This window comes from Typopeltis vanoorti, chromosome 3, assembly GCF_054136105.1.
Source record: "Typopeltis vanoorti isolate ZY-2024b chromosome 3, IOZ_Tvanoo_1.0, whole genome shotgun sequence".
Lineage (NCBI taxonomy): Eukaryota > Metazoa > Arthropoda > Arachnida > Uropygi > Thelyphonidae > Typopeltis > Typopeltis vanoorti.
The window spans coordinates 64,276,927-64,292,470 of NC_143551.1; the positions used below are offsets into that span (position 1 = coordinate 64,276,927).

Below are 15,544 nucleotides of genomic sequence, written 5' to 3' on the forward strand. Positions count from 1 at the left end.
ACAGCCCTTTTGCAGCCTATGGACCAGGGTGTTATTGCTTCCTTTAAGGCCTACTACCTCTGCAGGACATTTGCTATGGCTTTCAGGGCAACTGATAAAGGCAGGAACTTAATCCTCAAAGACTTTTGCAAATCGTATAGCATTTATAATGCCATACAAAACATTGAGCATGCTTGGGATGAAGTGAAGCAGACAAATTTGAATGGTGTGTGGAAAAAACTGTGTCCCCAGTTTGTGAATGATTTCCATGGCTATGAGGAGACAGTTGAGGCTGTCACAGAGAAGGTTGTTGCCTGGGGAAGCAATGAATTTGGAAGTAGAGGCCGAAAATGTCACAGAGCTTCTGGCATCTCATGGGGAGGAGTTGTCAGCAGAAGACCTCATTCAGTTAGAGAAGCAGCTGATTGAGGAGGAGGAAATGGTTCCAACCCCCTGAACCCAGGAGATTCACCACCACCAAGAGCTTGGCAGAAGGTTTTGCCCTCATTGTGGATGGGCTGGCCAAGTTTGAGGCTGAGGATCCCAACACTGCTAGGTACACAAAGATCTTCCGAGGGGTTATGGATTGCCTGCAGTGTTATAGGGAGATATACGAGGAGAAGGGGATGGTATCATTCCAGACTAACCTGGAACATTTTTTCACGAAGGTAGAGAGACCTGCAGCAGATGCTGGTACCTCAACTGTCTCTTCAACCACAGGATAAAAGGTAAAGAATTGTTTTCGTTTTTGTTTATCACCTGTGCAGAATGTACAGTTTCATTTGTCATTTTGGGGATTGTTCTCATTTTTATGTTTGTTTTTTTATTACAATTTCATTTTTGTCATTTTTCTGTACAATACAGTAATTATGTTCTCCCTTTCATTTTCCTATGGCCTAGTTCTGTTTCTTGATATATATATATATGACTTTAGGGTGTTTTAGGTTAGGTAAGTAACTTAGACTATGGTAATTCCGACTTGCATTGAAAATCGCCTTATGTCGGTCCGTAGGAACAGATCTCCGACGTAACTCGAGGACCCCTCTGTAGTACTATCATAATATCCTGTACACCCCTTGAGGGTACAAGTCAGGAATTTGATGATGATGATCTTTTTATTGCTGATTTTCATGCCAAATATGTTACAGCTGTTATGCCATTTAGTTAGAGAATCCTGAAGACTTTTACTGGATGTCTTTAGGAGTAAACATCATTTGCATAACGCAAAGAGTTAAGTTTGATATCTCTGATTTTAATATTAGATTTAATACCACTATTCTTTCATAATGCAATCATATAGATGATGAATATGAATGGAAATTATGTGCATACTTATCTTACCCTAATTTTACATCAAACTATCTCCCTGAATTTCCTTCAATTCTAATTACTGACTTACAACTTATGTATAGACTAGAGAAATTACTATAGACTAGATTAAAAAGCCTTCTTCTGGGCACCTTGTCATACGCTTTTTCCAGATCTACAAAGCTTAATCAGTGATTCTTTATATTCCCATGAATTCACAATTATCTGTTGTAAAGTGAATATCCGATCTTGACAACCTCTGTTTAGTCAAAACCCAGCTTGTTCTTCCAATTTCTCTTCAACAATTTTTCTCAACTTTTTTCAAGTATGCTTGCATAAATGTTACCTGAAATACTTAGTAGAGAAATTCCTCTGTAATTCTCAGCTTTATTCACTGTTTTTATAGACAGGAACTATTAGAGGTCTATCCAATCATCTGGAACTTGACCTTCTGAATTTTGCAGTGTAGCCAGTGGAAACGTTTTACACTGCCATACTTCAGCATTTCTGGTCGAACATCATCTACTCCACTTCCTTTCCACATTTCAAGTTTTTGATGGCTTTTTCTACCTCAAGTATTGATATGTATTTCTATTTGCATTCCTCTTGAAAATTTTCTGCTCCTGTTCTGTAACTGCTTGTTTCATTTAACAGTGCTCCAAAGTAATTACTCTAGACATTAAGGATATCCTTATCTTTATCTTCAGTTTTCATGTCACCTTTATCATCTTTGATTCCTTTTCCGCTACTCTTTTTTCCAATTCAAGTCTCCAGAACATTTTGCCACCTTGCTAATATTTATTTTCATATTCTTATGAAAGTATTCCCATGACTTTTGTTTAGCTACTTTTAAACATAGCTGAGCTCTCTAACAGATTTCTCTGTATTCTTTTAGGGCATCTGCTGAACTTATTTGCTAGGAGGTATGAATTCTTCTTGTCCAGGTGTGCTTCTTTATCATCTTGTGTCCACCATGATGTTCTTATCCTTGCAAACAATTTCACTATATACCTCCCTACCAGAATCAATCAATGTTTTCTTCAGAGTTTTCCAGTTCTCCAAGGTTCGGTTCTTGTTTTCAAAATGTTTATTTTTTTTAAACAATGTTTGTATAGTTAAGTCTATATTGTAAAAGCTGCACAACTCTAATTCTTTTTAAAACTTTCTTACATACTGTTCTTTTTAATGTGATATTCATTTTTTTCCTACTTTAAAATAAGTGATGATCACTTCCAATTTTATTTCCTCGTACACTCTTGTATCTTGAACAAGTATGATGGCATCACTATCAGCAATCATATAGTCAATGAGGCTTTTCTTATTTCTTGCATCTTCTTTCTAACACTACTTGAAACTGCCTTCCAATCAAGAGTTTATCTTTGTGTTTGGTTTTGAATGCTATTGTTACGCCTTCCTTTCCTTGATTGTTATTGCCCAAATTATAAGAAGTACAATCATAAATTCTTTACCAGAGAAAATAGTTTCCTGTATGTTTCATACACAGAATGTATCAAGAAGGTAGGGATTGCCTTTGTTTATTTCTGCCACAGTTTCATACTGTGTAATTCCTCCACTTGCTTCCAAAAATAATAATTCATTTATATTACTGATGTCCTTGAGACAAAACAAGAACTTGACACTTTAGCATTTTTTCAAATGTTCTTACAAAAAAAAGTCTATTACATATCTTCTGTTACTATCCATTTAATTATGGTATCAAATCCATCAGAAATAGGATGCAGCTTTGTTAAAATTCACTTTTGGAATTGTATGTCAATATAATCAAACCATTAAGTCTTATGGGAACTTCCGAAACAAAATTATCTGCTCTACATTCTCAAACTTTCTCCCCTCTAATTTCTTTCATTACCTGGGTATCGATACACTTTTTGTCTAGCAGTCAGAAATTCCATTTAACCTCTTTGGGGAATATGTGCACTTATTCAACTAAGCAGCAAGGAAGAAGTTATAAATGGCTGCCACACTGATTTTACTGAAACAAGAATGTGTTACAACAAGAATCTTTTACAACAAATAACAGATATCCATATACTAAACAACTTGTATATTACAATAACTTACCATCAAAATTATTACAATTATCACAAATCAGGTAAGTATATTTAATCTAAAGCATAATTTGTATCCATTTTGTATCCACATGTTTAAAAATTTGTATCCACAGATTTTTAAACATAAATATCAATTTCTAATCGTACACATTGTAAGTGCTGACTGTGTGAAGTTACGAAAGTTAAACCAGTAATAAGAATTCTAATGTAAAAAAACAGGAGAACAAAGAGGCTGAAAGAAACTTGGAGAACAAGAAGCTGGATTCAGGCCAAATAAAGGATGTCATGATCTGACTGTCACTTTATGACATTTGGTTGAGAAATTATGGGAATATAACAAGGATCTGTACTCAAGTTTTGTAGATTTAGAAAAAGGCATATGACAAGGTGCCAGGAGAAAAGCTGTTCAAAACACTACAAGTTAAATGGTGTTAATGGGACATTGTATCAAGCAGTAAGTCAGCAATTAGAGTTGAAGGAGGTACAAGATAGTTTGATGTTAAATCAGGTGTGAGAGAAGGGTATACATTATTGTCACTTGTTATTCATCTATATGAATCACATTATAAAGGAAAGTGGTATTAAATGTGATATCAAAATTGGAGATGTTAATCTGAACTCTTTACTTTATGCAGATAATGACCCTAAACACTTTCAGTGCAGGTGTCCAGAATTCTCTACCTGAATGAATAACACCCAAATTATGAAAATATGCAGGAACATAGAAAACTTCAGCTGCATTCCCAATAGAGAATCTATAGAGCAAGTGAAATATTTCAGCTATTTAGGAACAGCTTTTAGTGAAGATGGAAATTAAATATGGAAATAGACAACTGAGTAAGGAAAGCTGGTATGGTGGGGACTCAGTTGAATAAATTTATATGGAATATGACAGAAATTAGCCAAAACCTAAACGAGCAGTATACAAGACAGTATTCAAACCAATATTAAGTTCTGGATCTGAGAGGTGGATTAGAAATAAAGAACTAGATCGAAAATTACAGACCACAGATATGAGTTCTGAGAAAATTTAAGGGCCTGAAGAGATGGCATTTCAATGGCAGAATCATATTAAAAATGAAGATATCAGGAAGGAACATGATATGTTTAGCATTCAAGAACATGTGAGCAGGGCTAATCCATGCTAATCTAAGCATGGTCACTTAAACAGAATGGGAGAGGAGAGGTTAGCAAAACAGGTGTTTGATGCCAAGATAGCAGAAAAAAGAGAAAAATCCAGAGAAAGACCAAGGTCTAGGTGGAGTGATTCCGTCAAAAGTCCTGAGCAACCAAAATGTTATATATATATTGGGTTGGCAAATAAGTTCGTTTGGTTTTTTTGGAGTGGAATGAAACACATTTTATTTAATATATATAATACATATTAGTCAGTTATACATTGACCCTCTTTATCAATGGCCTCTTGCCATCTGTCCACCAACTTCATTATGCCACGTTCATAAAACTCCTGAAATTTACTGGCGAAAAACTGATCCAGGTGTCTTTTGACAGCCTCCTCATTAACGAAGGTTTTCCCGTTCAGAGAATTCTGCAACGATCGGAATAAGTGGTAGGAAGGTGCCGGGTCCGGTGAATACGGAGGATGCGGCAAAACTTCCCAGTCAAGACGTAACAATTCACTCGGGGTTGTTCACGATGTGTGGGGTCTGGTGTTGTCATGGTGAAAGACAACTCCTTTCAGATTTGCCAATTCAGGACGTTTTGTGCTAATTGCACAGGCCAGTCACGTTAACTGTGAGCAATAGACAGTTGAATCAATCGTTCTGCCTGACGGTAACACCTCGTAGTGGACAACACCTTTATAATCCAACCACACAGAGAGCATAATCTTCTTTGGGTGCAATCCCGCTTTCGAGGTTGTTTGTGGCAGTTCGCTCTTATGCCCCCATGATCTTTTACGTACCACGTTATCATACACGACCCATTTCTCATCTCTCGTAATCATCCGCTTCAAAAATGGGTCGTTTCCTTGGAGACGTCGCAGCGAATCACAGATGGATATGTGAGCAGTCATATTAGCCTCAGTCAATTCATGAGGCACCCAAACATTGAGTTTTGAAACATATCGCAGCTTGTGTAAATGTTTTTCAACACTTGTATGGGATATGTTCAGTACTGCAACAATCTCCTGCACTGTTTGTGATGGATTTTTGTCAACGATATCCTTCACAACACTCGAATCAACCTCGGTCGGGCAACCAGCACATCATCACTGACGTTGAAATCTCCAGAACGGAATTTGGCATACGCGTTCTGTTAAGGCACCATCCCCATATACGGTGCATATTTTTTTATAGGCCTCCGCAGCTCGTTTGCCTTTTTTGAAATAAAAATGCAGGAAATGTACGTTATTTCCTTCCATTTCTAAAACTATGTACACATATGCAACTTCAGTAGGGCGAACGAAAATTCACCAAAAGGTTATGTAAAATGTCGCCTTTTAACTGTGCAATAGCGCAACAATAGCGACAGGCGAAGTGGCATAAACTTGTACTAACGCATAAACCGAACGAACTTATTTGCAAACCCAATGTGTGTGTGTGTGTGTGTGTGTGTGTGTATATATATATATATATATATATAGCAATATTGGAGTGGCAACAAGTAATAGACTAATTTGGAGGAAACTTGATAGGAGATTAGTAATTGTGTAAACTTAATCATGTAGTGCTATCATAGTAGCCCATACACTCCTTGAGGATATATATCATCAGAAAAATGATGAAAAAGTTGAAATTATGATTTTTTTTTCTTATCACAATTTTTTTTAATATTTCATAGCAACATTACAATACATCTCAATTTCATTTCAATTTTACAATTCTATGTCTGTTGATTTCCTGTTCCGAGAACTGCGAAATGTAAAGATTGATGTTCTTGCTCTGTGAAACCCAAAGAAGCTCTGAATTAACAGCAAAATGGAACAAAAGTGGCAACCAAATCTTCCTGTTGACTGTTAGACACTGTTTAGTATTCCAAGCTTTAATAGAACAAGGAGTAGAAATAGCATATATCCAGCTCATAAAAGATATTTATCAAGAAGATACAACAAACATCACTCTTTTCAATAACCTGATTAAAATTAACTTAAGTAGAGGAGTAATCAGGGTGTCTTATCACCCTAATCTCTTCACATCTACTCTGGACAGCATCATTCAAAAAACTGACATGAAAGGTGGAATAAACATTGATGGTGAAATGTTAAATATTCTATTATTCGCTGACAATGAAGTATTAATATCTCACCCCCCCCCCAAACTCTTAGAATCAATGCTGAATGACATAAGCCAAAACTTCCAAAAAATTGGATTAGAAATACATCTGGACAAAACAAGATGGATGAAAAATGAATACTGTAAAGATTATACAATAACTCTAGAATCCAACGTCATCGAAAAAGTCGAAGATTACATCTACCTCGGACAGTCCATAAAGATGAATAATGACACATCAAATGAAATAGCAAGGAGAAAAAAGAGCTGCTTGGATGGCCTTCAACAAAATAAAATCAATAATTATCAACCAAAACATAGATATAGAAATAAGAGCCCATCTTTTCAATAGTTACATCCTACCAGCATTAACTTATGGCAGTGAAACAAGGAACACAACTTTAAAAGAAGAACAAAGCTTAATAACAACAACATGCAATAGAAAGAAGAATGTGCAATATAAATAAAATAGACCATGTAAGACACAGAGAAATCAGAAAGAAATCTGGACTCACAGATGTAATAAAAGCAATCTAAAACAGCAAAAGTAGATGGACAGTCAGAGTAACAAAAGGGTCTTCCCACCTGAAGACCAGTCTTAAGGTGGGAAGACCCAATCATCAAGAAAGTTAGAAGAAAATGGAGAAGAAGGGCTCAAGACAGGAACAGCTGGACTCTTTATTACCTGCAGTCATGGAGAAATCCTGAATGAAATCACAGGTCCATCAAGGTAATGTCTGCTAATTGTGTGTTATTTTAGACAGTTTGCTTGTTTTCAAGGTAAAAAAAAAAAAAAAACAGAGGTTCCATGAAGGAAAAACTCTGTCACATTTGTATCAGACTGGCTGCCTCCAGAAGAAAAGCTTATAAAGACTCCCTATCCCCCCCCCCCCCGGGTGGGATTTGAATGCAGGGTTTTTTCCAACTAACATCACAAGATCCTCATAACTGTATTAGCAAAGTATAAAGCACTAAATTTTTATTTATTTATTTTTTTTTTTAAATTTTTTTTTTGTGAATAAGAGACCTTTGCTGACATGATTTGCTATGTGGTAGCATACCTTCAATTCAACTTACTGTCTGAAGGTTCAAATCATGCCACAGGCATCGATGTTTATGAATGTCTTCAGGTGGGAGATGAATTTCACTGCCAGGCATGAAAGTACCACTACCATTCTGTTCTTTGGGAGGTCTGAAGTGGCTTGAAAAATCTCCATGTTTAGTGTGTAATGGATTTTTTGGATTATGCAAAAAAAAAGCAAAATTTAAATTAAAAAAAATAATAAATAAAATAAAAAAAAACTTTAGCTCTCTCTGACACTTCTAATGTACTAGAGGTTTATAACCTTTTGTGGGTGGAAGTGACATAAAAATTGGTGAGAGGGAGTGAGATATTATTAGATAGAAGAGATTATTCACAGAGTAGAAAGAAAACAAAGAGAAAATATTCAAGATGTATGAGCATAAGCAAATGGAGTGAGTAGTAAATTATTTTGAGCAGAATCCACTGCAAGTTAGTCATGTGAGGGTGTTAAGCTACAATATGATATACTACTGGTGAAGCAGAACCTCTCGGTTAGCAACAACAAATCATCAGCTGCATGAAGGTCTGTTAATAATATTCTTTACTATTTAAGACATGCAAATGAAAATTTTTTGTTTGTTTTTTTATACAAGTGGAATACAAAACTAAATTTGTTTTATAACAACTGCCTATGCATGTATCCTGAAATCATTATTCTTGGTTTAAATGAAAAAAAAAAAGTTTTTTCTTATCACAAGTTTTTTTCTTTAATATTTCATAGCAATATTACATGACAATTTAATAACTGCTTACTTTTTCTTGAAGGAATGCTACTTTCTCAGGAAAAAACTGTACAACATAATCTCTACCAAAATATTTTGATAATAGATAGCAACAAGATGCACCTATTGCTGTAAGAGTACAGGTCAATATGAATCCTTGAAATAAGCCATATAAGGAGCCAGCTAGCACGTTCTGTTAAAAATAAAATAATTAAAAACAGAAAGTTCATAATTAAAGCAATTATAGCTGACTATCGGTTCTAAGACAAATCAAAATATATTTCGAAACTGCACAATCAATTTTCAAAAATTTCAATATACATTTGTTTATTTGAATTATAGTATACCATTAGTCCAAGCAGTTAGCCAAGTGGCTATGCACTTCGCAACCATATATCTGGGGAAAGAGTTTCCTGAGTTTGATTCCCGTTACTGATGTGAGGAGCTTAGGATCTTTCTCAGACATGGCCAAGTTAGCCAATCCTGGGCGTGGAGTGCAGGATTTTTCTCCCCAGTTTATCTGGGTTTTTTCCTCCCACAAGCAGGCAAACTGGCCTTGAGAACTCAACGCTTCTACAGACATAGGATACAGCGGGAGGCATAGGGCTAACCACCTTATCCTTGTGTACGATACACAAGGTTGGAATTAAATGAATAGAAAACCCTTCCTTTTTTCCCTCTATAAAAGAGGGAAAAAAGGAAGAAGAAAAGAAAAAAGTTTTCCATTAACATTCTAAGAACTAGCAGAGAAGTATAGAAATACCATTTCGACACAACATACTGCTGAAACTAAAAAGACCAAAATAGGCAAGATCCTTCTAAATAATAGGTATAAGATGATTTTACTAAGGATTCAGGAAGGAAGGTTATAGCTACAGTATTTGACTAAACTTTTGGAATCAATTTCAATTATAGTCAGATATATATAAGGGGGAGGAGTTAATTTCAAGTAGAGTGAAGCAGGAAAAATTTTAAAAGAGAAATTGGATGTTAAGATTTATTTCTGCCAATAGTCCTATGGAGGGCTCCAGTAACGAAGTAGAGAAATTCTTCATAGCATTAATAAAATAAGTTCACATCAAGAAAAAGGAAAATCTGATTCTTCTTTGAATACTGAACAGTATAGTAGGAAATGAATCCAAGACATACTGAAATGTTTTTGAAAAGTTCAGAGACAAAAAGTAGGCAAATAATAACTGAAAGTATCTAAGGACATGAACTAGTCATTAACAACAATAAAAATGTGCATAAATTCAAGTGGAATTTTCTTACGTGTGCATGCACACATACATGCACTTAGAGAGAGAGAGGGAACAAGAATAGTTATATTGATTACAACATACTGACAGTGAAAGATACACTATCTGATAAAAAAATCACAATACCTACATATACACAGGTACAAAAGGAAACACATGGGTGTGCAATCTTCATAGACAAACAGTAATATTACAATGGGCCCTACTGAAGAACTCAGTGACTTTCAGCATGGTACTATCATAGGATGCTACCTTTCAACAACTCATGAGATTCAGGAAATTTCTGCCCTTCTGCAGCTTTCAGAATCAACTGCAAGTGATGTTAACGTGAAGTGGAAATGGTTAGTAGCAACAACAGCAAAATCATGACCAATTAGGCCATTAAAAATCACAGTGTGAGAATGCCGAGTTCATTACCAAGTTTCAAAATGCCTCTGCAAGCAATATCAGCACCACAACTGTTCATCAGGAGATGAAGGACATGGATTTCTATGACTGCACACAAGCCTAACATCATCAAGGCAATGACAAGTGTCAGGTTGAGTGGTGTAAAGCTCATTGCCATTGGACTCTGGAAGAGTGGAAATGCATTCTTTGGAGTGATGAATTGTGCTCCACCATCCGACAGTCTGAAGGATGAGTCTGGGTTTGGTAGATGCCAGCAGATTGCTACCCGCCTGGTTATATTTTGCAAATGGTGGAAGAGGCATCATGATGTGGGGATATTTTTTGCAGTCCAGGCTGGACTTCCTAGTTCAAGTGATGCAGAATCTTAATGCTACATCTTATAATGACATTCTAGACAATTCTGTGCTTCCTACATTACAGCAACAGTTTGATGAAGGCCTTTTCATGTATCAACATGATAATGTTGATTGAAATGCCATTGGATGTTGTGTGTGAATAAATTCAAGAATAAGTATGATAGCTGGTGTGTGTGTGTTGTATCTAGCCACCTTGATGAGTCCCTGACTCCCTGGAGGTATCTCTTAATAATAATAATAATACCCCCACCTACAAAGTGAGGTCTGTGCAGGAATAGTTTAATGAAATGAGTGTTGAAGAACTTGACTGGTCTGCACAGAGCGCTAATCTGAACCCCACTAAACACCAGTAAGATGAATTTGAATGCCAATTGCAAGCTAGGCTGAACAGCCTGACATCAGTGACTCAATAATGCTCTTCTGGAATAATAAAAGAAATTACCACTACAATGTACCAAAATGCAGTGAAAAGCCTTCCCAGAAGTTTCAAGGCTGTTATAGCAGCAAAGTCTATAATCCATATTAACTCCATATTAATACCATTCGTATTAGGGTGATAAGCCTCCAACATGATGATTAGGGTGATAACTGGGATGAGCAGGGATCCAAATATTTTTGATCAGATAGTGTACAAGAGTGTACAGTGGATTTGAAAGAGAAAGCAATGCCCACCTAACATTGAGCAGGATAAGGTGAGTATTCATTTGGAGGGAGAGGATATGCTGACTTTAAAAAAAAAAGAAAAAAAAATGAGCGGCTCTCAGATGTGAATTGTAGACTTAAATACTGGTGGGAAAATCAAAAGGGGTTTGAAAACAAGAGCCATTCCTAAAACTGAGTGGCAAAATTTGAAAAACACATTGATGACAAATATAGAAAAAATAAAAATGGCATGGTAAATACAGAAGGTGAAAGAAGCAGTTGATGAAAAAGAAAAAATTCCTGACTATACATCAGGATGTGCTTTGCTTGCACTTGAATAAACCAAGAATATATTGGGATCTTTAATTTATAATACAACCAAGTGGAAATACTTTCAACAGATCCAGAGTATTTTAGTAATAAGGTATGACACCTTTAGGCTAAATATGACTTTTGCATTACTTCAACCTTGGTATAACTTCTGGGTCTAGATCCCACTGATGAGATCTCAATAAAGGTCAAAACTGGTTTGGGTAGTGACCCTTCCCATAATGCATTACACATGTCTGTAAGGATATGTGCTTTACATTATGAAATACCAAGGCAAGTGATTCAAAGTCATTAGCCTCTACAGGGTGTTCGGGATAAATTTGACAGTTTCGTAAGGAAAAAGAAAATCTTCTTTGTATCTATTAAATTTAATGAATTGACAAAAAAACATTACAGGCAGAGTTAATTACAATACTATCAACAAGATTTACTCAAAATAACCACCATTAGCATCGATCACAGCTTCAATTCTGCTTCGGAACCTCGAACAAGCTGATGCTACAGTCTCCCTGGGAAGGGCCGCAAAAACTGTTTTAATTTTATCCATTAACTGGGCTTTTGTATTACTGGAAGTGCGATTGGTGTCTTTTTCAACTGCGCCCCATACAAAATAATCCATGGGGTTAAGGTCTGGGGAGTTTGGAGGCCAAACATTTGGACTGGTGAAGTCGTAGAAATTTTCAGACAACCATTTTTGACTTTTCCCAGGGGTGTGGCAAGGGGCCGAATCCTGCTGCCATACATATGGCCTACCATTGGCTACCCTTGTTATCCAGGGCTTGACTACAGTTAGCAACTCCACGAACAAAGCCCGAATTCCAATGCCAGAGTTCTTCAACACCTGTTCCTGCAGATTTGCGAGGAATTCTGCTGTACGAACGCAATCAGATCGTCTGCTAGGGATCTTTCTTCTTGCTACATCCTCGTAGTCACCATTGCAAGTCTCTAGTTCATGCCTGATTGTTTTTACTGTATTCAGGGAGCATTGGGCAGCAGTCGTAATATCCTTATTTTGATGGCGGGCACGAATCATCATGATACAAGTTATTCTCTTCCATGATTCAGGTGGGTTCCAGCTATCCATCCTTTCTGACATCTTGTATATGAATGAAGAAGGGTCCAAACTTTTAAATGAAGAGAAGTGTGTGTTAATACATGTAACTTACGGAAAAATATAATTAATTATAAATATGTCAAATTTATCCCGAACACCCTGTATATACGAGTTGTCCAGTCGTGAAGTTACTTCATGCGAAAACTTCGCTTTCACTTGGATTAAACCAAGAATATAATTTCTTGGCATCTTTAATTTATAATACAGTGGTGCCTCGCAATTCGACGTCCCGCAATTCAACAGTTGAATTTCGTGGGCTGGAACATGCGCGTGCATGGAATTGTGCGATGTCATTTCTCATTTCTTGTTGGGCTGAGTTGGTGTTTGCTCATGTTGTTTGTGCTCATTTACAATTCTGCATTTTTCAGAAAGTAAAAATTTTGTGCATCGGCAGTTATTTTTTTGAGTGAAATTTAAGAATGGGTTCAAAGAGAAGTGAACAGAGGAATAATTCAGGAAAGAAGGACATTTGGTTGAGCATAAAGAAGAAAGGAATTGTAGACTTTTGCATTACTTCAACCTTGGTATAACTTCTGGGTCTAGATCCCACTGATGAGACCTCAATAAAGGTCAAAACTGGTGTGGGTAGTGACCCTTCCCATAATGCATTATACATGTCTGTAAGGATATGTGCTTTACATTATGAAAGGTAGGACAATTACAGATGTAGCTCAAGCGTATGGCGTTCCTAGGTCAACTGTGGCAACAGAGAGAGATTATGGGTGCTAGGGTGTCTGCTAGTGCAATGAAAATTTCTGACAAGAATAGATCTTCAATCAATGAAGGGATGGAAAAGCTGCTTATCACCTGGATTAGAGAAAGACAGATGAAGAGAGATCCAGTAACTCAGACAATGATCTGTCAGAAGGCTAGGTTAATTTTTGAAAAATTGCAGAAGAAAACTCCAGGATGTACCTCAGATCTAACTGAGGAATTCAAAATAAGTCAAGGATGGTTTCACAGATTCCAAGGTAGAACAGGCATCCATAGTGTTCTCAGACAGGGGGAAGCTGCTAGTGCAGATAAAGAGGCTGCAGAAAAGTTTGTGAAAAAATTAAAAGATTTAATCAGGAAGGAAGGCGACCTGCTACAGCAAATTTTTAACAGGGATGAAACTGGATTATTTTCGAAGCGCTTGCCAAATCAAACTTACATCACGGAACAAAGTGAAGCTCCCAGGACATAAGCCTATGAAAGATAGGTTTACCTTGTTATTGGCAGCAAATGCAAGCGGAGACTTTATACTAAAGCCACTTCTGGTCTACTACTCAGAAAATCCTTGGTGCTTTGGGAAGAAAATCATTAAGTCCAAACTGCCAGTGATGTGGAAATCCAATGCAAAAGCCTCGGTAAAGCAGCAAGTTTTCAAAGATTGGATTTTTGAGGTGTTTGTCCCGAACATGAAGAAGTTCCTCACTGACAACACTTTGCCTTTGAGAGCACTGCTGATCCTTGACAATGCTAATGCCCACCCTCAAGACTTAGAGGACATTCTTGAAATTGACTCTGACTTCATCAAAGTCCAGTTCTTGCCTCCAAACACGATGTCACTGATCCAACCCATGGATCAAGAAGTGATTACGTGTTTTAAAAAACTTTACACCAAGGCTTTGTTCTCACGACTTTTTGATGTGACTCAAAGACACTGAAGAACTTCTGGAAGACCGATTTCAATATTCCTCATGCCTTTTCCTTTATTAAAACTGCCTGGGATGGAGTGACACAGAGAACCTTTCGTGCATCGTGGAAGAAACTCGTTCCTAATATTTCTCAGGATGACAACAGTGCAGACCAAGCAGCTGGAGAATCAGAAGCAGCTGCAGCCATGTGAGAGATCATTTCAATGGCAGAGAATCTCAACATAGACGAGGTTGACGAGGCTGATGTAGAAGAGCTTGTGGAGGATCACGATGACAAACTGACCGTGGAAGAACTCAGAGCACTCAGCGAACAGCAAACAAAAGAGAGAGAGAGAGGAATTTCACCTGAAGAAGAGGATGACAGCGAAAAAAGGCCAATGCCAACAGCTTCCATTAAAGAAGTTTTATTCCATTAGGAGAAGGTACAGTCTGTTTGTTTGGAATGGCACTCCCAATACTGCTGATGTGAGTAGAATGACAGACTTGTTCAACAACACCATCATGCATCACTTCAAAATCATCTTGAAAAAGAGGGAGAGACAGTCCACCCTTGATCAGTTCCTCATCCCAGTTCAAGCAAAGAGGAGACAAGAAGAGGTAGAACAGGATAAAGAAGAATTCCTTCCAACATCTAAGGCTCAATAGATTGCATGTATTGTGTATATACAATAGTGTATTTTGTAATTTAGTGCATTATACAATAGTAAAAGGCGTAAAGTAAATAATATGGTGTATTTCTCTTCAACTCCCCCATTAGGGGGGAGTGGGATGGGGGTCCAACAATGAATTAATCTATTTTCCATAGACTTATATGGGAAATATTGTCCCGCAATTCGACATTAGTCCAGCAACATGAAATGAAAGGTTGAATTTATATGAAAGGTTGAATATGTTTATATACCAGATTTTGCTGATGTTGATTGATAGAATGTCAGTGGAGTATGGTGAAACTACCTCACCATTCTCAGGAATAGTCTCAGGATTAGACACAGAATGGCATTTAAGAAAAAAATTTGACCCTCTAATCATCTATTTCAAACAGTGGGAGATGTGACCCTATGTAGTACTAGATAAGGTTTACACCCACCTACATGCACAACTTTGTAATATTTTATAGATTTTTGAGCCTGTATCAAAGAAGTAAACAGAGGCCAAAACCTCTATATACTTATGTAATAATTGAAGAAATTCCTTTTGAACTTATTTGTAATCAACTAGACCAGAAAAATTGCAGGGACAGGGATTACGATATAATTTTCTTCATCTTTGTGATATCTGTAATATTCATTGTATATAGCTGAGCAAGAAAGATTATGGCTTTAAGTACTGTTGTTCTGAAAAAAAAAAAAAAAAGGAAAGTGGTTGAATTTTCCAATCTGCTAGTATTTCAATGTTTA

At 36.7% G+C, this 15,544-nt stretch overlaps 1 protein-coding gene across 3 annotated transcripts in view; it reads right to left on the bottom strand.

Annotated features, from left to right (window-relative positions):
- Positions 1 to 15,544, bottom strand: part of LOC150108213 (transmembrane protein 41A-like) — a 79,146-nt gene that overhangs the window by 16,016 nt on the left and 47,586 nt on the right. For all 3 annotated transcript variants that reach the window (XM_090415658.1, XM_090415659.1, XM_090415660.1), the window contains exon 4: positions 8,430 to 8,591. In XM_090415658.1, the coding sequence (XP_090271784.1) occupies positions 8,430 to 8,591 (162 nt within the window). The remainder of the gene's footprint in view (positions 1 to 8,429; positions 8,592 to 15,544) is intronic.